The 7,771-nt window shown below is 41.9% G+C and overlaps 1 protein-coding gene across 1 annotated transcript in view; it reads right to left on the bottom strand.

Annotated features, from left to right (window-relative positions):
* Positions 1-473: 473 nt before the first annotated feature.
* The window catches only part of med13a (mediator complex subunit 13a), an 80,727-nt gene continuing 73,429 nt past the window's right edge, over positions 474-7,771 (bottom strand). The window contains exons 24-30 of the mRNA XM_032533303.1: positions 6,839-6,981; positions 6,540-6,698; positions 5,348-5,536; positions 4,392-4,534; positions 4,057-4,221; positions 1,934-2,034; positions 474-1,572 (exon numbers count right to left, since the gene is read on the bottom strand). Of these exons, the coding sequence (XP_032389194.1) occupies positions 1,440-1,572; positions 1,934-2,034; positions 4,057-4,221; positions 4,392-4,534; positions 5,348-5,536; positions 6,540-6,698; positions 6,839-6,981 (1,033 nt within the window). The 3' untranslated portion in view covers positions 474-1,439. The remainder of the gene's footprint in view (positions 1,573-1,933; positions 2,035-4,056; positions 4,222-4,391; positions 4,535-5,347; positions 5,537-6,539; positions 6,699-6,838; positions 6,982-7,771) is intronic.

Here is a 7,771-nt window from a genome sequence, read left to right as displayed (position 1 = left end):
GTCAAATATTCTAGGCCAAAGAATGTTGGCAGATATGCATGGTTAAGAGCAATACCAATGGATTTTCCAATAGTCAAAGTACAGTTTCCCTCTGAACAGGAGAAATCCAGACAGTAGATGTTCCTCTTTGTGCAGACACTGCTTATCCAATGGGCAGCCATTCACAGCTGGTTAAAGTTCATTTACACCACACATTTACTTTCACAGAGAAGTAAAATGGAACTGGTCTAAATGTATCCATAACCAATCAGAAAAGGTGCAGAAAGAGCCAGATGTCAGCCAATTGGATTAAAGAAATGCTGAAAAGGACACTGCATGTCTGACATTATTTTACATTTTAGTTCTCAATTTCTCTCTTCGCTTAAAAAATGTCAAACCTGAGGTCAGTTAACTCCAAGAAATGCCAATAGTTCTTCTTCCTCTCCACTATCGGGGTCCCCCTCCCAAAAGCAATAAACACAAGTACAGGGAAATAAGTTGACGCACTTTATTCCTAAAACAGAAGCCACACCAACTGCTGGCATGGCGTTCATATATAATTATTTATATATATTGCCGTTTGGTTTTTGTGTCTAAATGTGTGGTATAAAATACTATATACAACAATGTACCTCTTTATTTGAACACAGTGAAGTTCATTGCTGTACAAGTCCTCTGTAGCTACAGCTTTGCTGTAAGTTGTTCATGCTCAAAGGCATGAAACATAATTCTCCACTCTAACTCTTCTGTACATTGTGGCAATACAAATATTCTGTCTCCATTACAAAAAATAATACTCTAAAAGCAACCTACTGGGACTTTATTTAATTTTTATGGGTTTTTTATTCCTGGTTGTTTTTTTAATTAAGACAATAACATATATCTTAGACCAATTGCTTTAAAGCAGGAAGGTGATATAAACCTTCTCCATTTTTTATATATAAAAGAGGTTAAGAAATAAGACAAATTATACATTTAAAAACTTACAATAAATAAGATGCAGGCATTTCATTTGGATACTATTTCATCCAAAGGAATGAAAAGGAATTTCAGGTCTTAAAACCAAAGTTTTTTTCCTTGATCAAATATGTCCCTTTTCTTCCAATAACTTTACAGATAGACTCGTCTTTCCGTTACAGACTGGCCAGTGACTGTGCTGCCATGCTACATACCATGACAATCAATCTGTCATTCATTCACGTTCATTCATTGCAACTCAACTTCTGCTTCCCCCCCCTCATCTTTATTCCCTTGTCTCCATGTGCATGTCTTTGAATCCCAGGGACGGGACTGTTTTAACCAGTAACAGCCGTCTAATCCCGTCTCGGTGCAGGATCCAGCTCCATACACTGGTCTGGTTCTTGCGGTTTTGTTCAGTCTTGATGAAACACCCTTTGGAGTCGTTGCTTTCATTTTCTCTGAACTGTGTCCCCTTGATCCCCCCTGTAACAGGCTGTTGGCTACAACATGTTCATGATGAAGTTGTACATCTGGTTGAGCACCACGAAGTGAATGGGTAGACATGATCGTCGGTCCTGTGTAGCCGGGTCACACGTCAGCCAGGAGAGGGCGTTGTACTGCTCCAGCACAAATCTGTTCAGGCATACAAAAGAAATGCAGTTACCCTTTAATTTGGAGTCTCATAGACTCATAACTCATAGAGTGACACACTTGGGCTGTAATTAACCAAAATGCATAAATAACTAAGTGCAAATAAAGCATTTGATGCATAAAAACGATTAAAGATCAATATATACAAATATCTGTTTAGAGCTTGTATACCGTCATAATAAGATACTAATATATAATAATAAGATTCAAGAAACTATTTCAGTATGAATAATATCTGCAATATAACCCCCCCCCCCCCCCCCCCCCCCCCCCCCCCCGAAAGCACAGTCAGCGGGGTTGTACTGATATTTTTTGCACTCAACTTGTAACAGAGTGTGTTTACCTGAGTACATCTGAGGTCTGATTGGAGTCGAGGGGGTGGGAGTGTTTGCTGTGCAGTAGTTCATCTGATTGCACTGAAGACACATGTAGGTGCAAAGAGGCCTGAGAGAGGGAGCACAGGGGGGAGATGGTGTCAAAGGCATTAGAATGAAGTTGTTAACCTTCTGTTATGTCTCATCTATCTAGAAATTAAAGGAACGTCTGCCCGCCCGTCCGTCTGCCTGCCTGTCTGCCCGTCTGCCTGCCCGTCTGTCGGTCTGCCCGCCTGTCGGTCTGCCCGCCTGCCGGTCTGCCCGCCTGCCTGCCTGTTATGCGCATATCTCTTGAACCGTTAGTTTGATGGATTTCAACTTAACAGTGTCTTGCTATGGGCACAATTAAGTGACGTTTGGATTAGAAATGCAAAATATATCGTTAAATATATATTGGTAAAAGAAGCACACATTGGCTTCAAATATCATAGTATAGTATTCCATAAAAACGTAATTAGTTTGATATAAATAATAATATAATCCCTTCTCACTCAGACTCCCCCACTAGGCTTACCCTGGGTCCGGGTGTTCAAGTGTGCTGATAACTTATAACTAATAACATTACCGTCGGAAAAATACCCCAGCAAATCCAATCCATATTTCAACGTTAACTGTCAAGCCACTAAGCCTTTTGGAAACGAACACCTCTGCTGAAGTTAAAGTCGTTAATGATAGGCTATATGACAAGACACCTGCAGTGCAACTCTAAATGATGTAGTTTCTTGTATCTACCATTTTTCAGTTTCAGTTACAACAAAAACACTTGCTGGGGCAGAGTTAGAGAATGTTACAGAACACATTTGCAGTTCATTAATGGCTTACCTATTAACTGCTTATTTAAAGGACAGTTGTGGTTTTATGGGGAGTTGCTTGCTGGACTATTTCTTGGCAGGGAGCAGTGGCTTCCTGGAGTCTTACGTCACAGGGAGGTTTCCCCGCAGCCAATTTGCACGTCCTAAGATGGCGAGGGCATGACCCGCTCCACTCTGCCCCTGATTGGCTAGTTCTCATTGCCTTTGTTGGTTGGGTTAGGGTTAGGCATGAGGAGTGAGATTGGTTAGGGTAAGGCTACATCCACACTGCTATGTTTTCATTTAAAAACTAATCTATTTTGCTACATTTATGCCTAGCGTCCACACTACTCCGGCGTTTCCGAGCCCCTAAAAAGGAGACATTTGGAAACACGGCTGACCCCATTTCAGTTTGGAAACGACGACGCATGGTAGCCAGTCTTATCAGTTATCAGTTACCAGGTAGGCTTACACTCCTTTCATTAACAGTTCACCTCGCCGTCAGTCCAAGCTCATAAATCTGTGGTCCTACTTTTCGCCGATGTTTTACTTTCTCCAAAGTCTGAAACTTTAACTTACATACATGATATTCAACCGCAGAGTAATGTTAGACATGTGCATACCCAGTGTGTGTGAATGGTCATGTGATATGCATTGTCAGATGTGTTAGTATGGACGGAGATTAGTTCTGCTTCAGACCTAAAACGCTTGTGTGGATGGAGATTATTTTTGTTTCAAAACGCTGTTTAAAAATGAAAACATATTGTGGATGTAGCCTAAGAATAGCAGGGTAAGCCAATCAGAGACAGAGTAGGGCAGGTCATGCCAAGCTAAGCTAATCTGATGTTGCTGTAGCTTCATATTTAATGGACAGACATGATATGACATCCTAAAACATATATTTAATATCCCTACGGTTTGTTTTAATTGTACCCCTAATGCCCTATGACCTACCTTAAAGGGATACTCTGTCGATTTCAATCCAGCTCTGTTATCTTTATGTGACCAGTGTGTTTAACAGATTGGTGTGTGACTTCCCTCCAGCAGCAAACTTCTGTGGTGCGTTTCTAGTCATCTGGCGTATTTCAGCAGAGCTCGGCTGCTTGGAGCTCTGTGCACTGTGGCCACGGAGGGAAGCCACACACCATTCCTCTAAACACGCTGCCATGACACACAGCTGGATTTGAATCAGAAACATTTCTAATTAATTGTTCTAAGTTGACTAGTTGACCAGATGTGTAAAAAGGCAGCACTAGGAGAAGTCTACTCAACAAACATGTGAGAGGGGCAGGGCCTGGTACCTTGAGGAAGAGTGGACACTGGTTCTGAGCCTGCGGACAGGCTGACCAGAACCAGTCAGGTAGTGGGCCGGCTTTAGCCGTCGAGACAAAGTAGCCAAGTGCCAGAGGCTGCTGCAGGAGGTTAGGAGCCTCTTCATGAGACTCCATACGGTCCGTACTCTGGCCCTGCGGCAAGGCAGAAAGTCAAGGTTAGTCACACCACGTAGTAGCGTACGGACTGATGACACGATTAGACCATCTGATGTTGTTCCATTCTGACTCATTTAACAGCGCACAGAGAAATGGACATTTATCCAAAGCTACTGTAAGTATGTGGCATCTCCATGTTAACTCACCTTACTGCCATCACCTCCGTGGTGGTAATGAGAGCCAGGGGAGTGTACTGGTGAAGTGGTGGGTGAGATGTTGATGATGTCTGGGTCCACCAACTCGTTCTCCTGGTCCAGCAGGTCAAAGATTCCGATAGCATCGGACCCATCTGAGGAGAACAGGAGAATCACTCAACAGGTCTGCAAGTGATGCAAGATTTATTTATTTTTTAAACCAATACACTCCATGAGTCTCTGAAAGCATCTAAAATACTCTTAACGAAGGTTCTCCTTATGGTCTGTATGTTACTAGCCAAACGTATGTATTTCATGCATTGCAGAAAATATAATTTGGACATTGGCTTTTACTTTTAATGCCATTATGTGGCTAATGTAGCTATTCACTGAGTGTAGAATGTGACTGACCATGCTTCATGTAGATGCACCAAGTATTAGGGCTGCTACTAACGAATATTTTCATAGTCGATTAAGCTGTTGATTATTTTCTTGATTAATGGATTAGTTGTTTGATCTATGAAAATGTCAAAACATGGTGAAAAATGTGGATCAGTGTGTCCCAAAGCCCAAAATCACGTCCTCAAATGTCTTGTTTTGTTCAAAACTCAAAGATATTTAGTTTACCGTCACAGAGGAGAGAAGAAACTAGAAAATGTTTACATTTTAGAAGCTGGAATCAGTATAACAATAAAAAAATCTTAAGTAAATCAATAAAAAAAACAATTTTATTAAAAGAAATGACTCAAAACGATTATTTGATTATCAAAACAGTTGGCGATTACTTTAATAGCTGACAACTAATCAATTAAATGGATTCATCAACACTAGTACAAAATTAAAGGGGAAACATTTCTGTTTGACATCTGTCACTTTGTTTATGGTCCAGAAAATAGGATGAGCCACACTGAATTAAGAATCCTAAGAATTAAAAATGACTGGAAGACAGATGAAGGAGCAGTACTGACCAGTGGTGGCGTTTAGAATGTCGATGTTGGGGTCGATGTTGGTGTAATTGGAGCTGGCCACTTGGACAAAGGCGGATGTGGGGAAGACCAGGATGTGGGTGCAGGAGGTGTCCTGTGGGGTGCTCAGCTGGGACGTCTGCATGTTCAAGGTGGTGCTGCGGCCAAACACTGAGCCTGTCGACACAGAGTCTGATGGGACGCACAGAGGACAGACAGAGTGACGGGTCAATAAAAAGTGTGGCGAAGAAGAACAGAATTAAATATAGGAATCCTTGTCACGATCCCTTCATCTAGTATGGGTAAAACCTTTTAACTGGTCTGGGCAAAGCATATTCTCCATGTTTGAGTCAAGGACATCACATAATTCACAACGGATTATAACATACTAAAAGTCTGTGGCATTCAAGCATCAAACAGGAAACTGAAACTAATGAATTCTGCCAAACAACTTACTTAAATGTTACCCTTTATCAACCTCTGCACAAGAGACATGATGGCATCTACTGTCCTGTGTATCAGATGGGAATTTTGGGCAAACTGAAGCATGGCGGACCAAGGAGGTATAAAAAAGTGTACTGGATCTAATACTTACATCTAGTCTTTTTACTGATTCCATTTTATTGCAAAATACTAAGGAATATATTAATAATATACAAGTATTATCTTCAACTGAGCAGCAAGTAACAGTTTTACATTTGTGATTAAAATAGATTCCTTAATTTTACAATGGCAGGTTTCCAAATTTGGATTTCATAATCATAAAAGAAACTAGATTTGAAATGTCAGAATATCAGTTACGTCTTGTTCCAACAACTTTCTTAAATTTAGAGTCTCCCCTCCTAGTCACAGCCATGTGAGGCTAAAACAGCATTGCTAATCCCTTTCTGTTTACAGCGCTTTTTAGAGCTGGCTGTCCATCACACAGCACTGAGATCAGTGGGCGTCTGAAAGCTAGTGCTGTATGAGCGAAATGTACATGATCTTTTCTGCCATCAATCTGCTCTGGACAAGGAGGGGACACACACATTGTGATACGCTGCTGCCATCCATCACGTGCACACAGGCACACACACACACACACCACCCACACACCCACACACACACACACACACACACACACACACACACACACACACACACACTTTCTTGGTACTAAGATGAGAAGTGTACGTTAAAACACCACACACTGTACCTGGCATGATGATAAAGGATCCCTGGGGCTCCATAGCAACCAAGCACACGCTGAGGATGCTGGGAGTATCTGAGGCAGAGATGCCACACATTCGACACATTTCCTTCAGACGGCGACTCAGTGACTGGAGGTTTCTCCTGCTCAACAGAATACTCCAGTCTGGAACATCAAGAGAGGAAAGCAGCAGGGATGAATGAACATGGTTCTCACTGTGATGAAAAACATTTGAATGACTTAAATGCTTTATTTTGTTTGGTCACAAAAAAGCACTTGAGCATGATTAAACTAGTCATCCTTACCTTTTAACTCTCCGTGTCCTATCCTGCCTAGTCGGCCAATCACCACCCTCCAAGGGACTGATGTCATCTGCACTAGTCCCAGACACCAATCCCACAGCTTCTGCAGGCCGAGCCGCCGAACAGAGCCCTTTTTCCTCCGTGCTCTGCGGAACATGCATCGACCCACATGTCAAAACCACTTTTCCAAGTATATTTAGTTGTTAGTAAATGGAGCTGGTTTAACATGAGGGCCCAAGCTCTTGAGGCAGGTGAAGGTGAACCTCTGGAATGTGTGGGTCTGTGCAGACCATGCTTGACTGACAGCTGTGTGCCTTCCCTCTCGAGCCTAATTTACACTTAAATGAAAAGTGCCATTTGACAGCTAGCATGACATAATTGATACAAAAAATACAAAAAGTTACAGTTTTGAAGTGATGGTGACGGCTGTCGTGCACCTTTTGTATGGTCACAGACAATTGTTGTGCATGTGGGATCATTCACAGAGAAAAATGAACAAGTGGAGAATGTGGAGGAGGATGGCCAGTTTTCATGTCCAGCACTGGGGTGAGTGGTATAGTGCAATGGACCAGATTGTTTAACCCTCAGACAACGGAGATCCCGCGGACCACTTTTAGCTTAGGTTGTACTTATTTTAGGGATATGAAGTATTTTAAGATACTACAAGAAATAAGAAATAGCAAACATACCAATGTAGGCACTGGCGGGCCCACTCTAATGCAGAGTTTGAAGAGTTAATAACTTTCAAAAAATCTGCACTACAAACAAAAACATTGTGTGAAATGTTTTCTGTCAGCAGACACTTTCTTACAACTATGACAGCTATAAATTATTTTCCATAAGTTGTGTCACACCCATGTCGAAGTGTCCTTGGGCAAGACACTGAACCCCGAGTTGTGTGTAGATGTGTGTGAGTGTGTATCTGATGAGCAGGTG

The sequence above is a fragment of the Etheostoma spectabile genome, chromosome 13, assembly GCF_008692095.1.
Source record: "Etheostoma spectabile isolate EspeVRDwgs_2016 chromosome 13, UIUC_Espe_1.0, whole genome shotgun sequence".
NCBI lineage: Eukaryota > Metazoa > Chordata > Actinopteri > Perciformes > Percidae > Etheostoma > Etheostoma spectabile.
The sequence above is the reverse complement of the archived record's forward strand: the minus strand, read 5'-3'. Positions and strand labels throughout refer to the sequence as shown.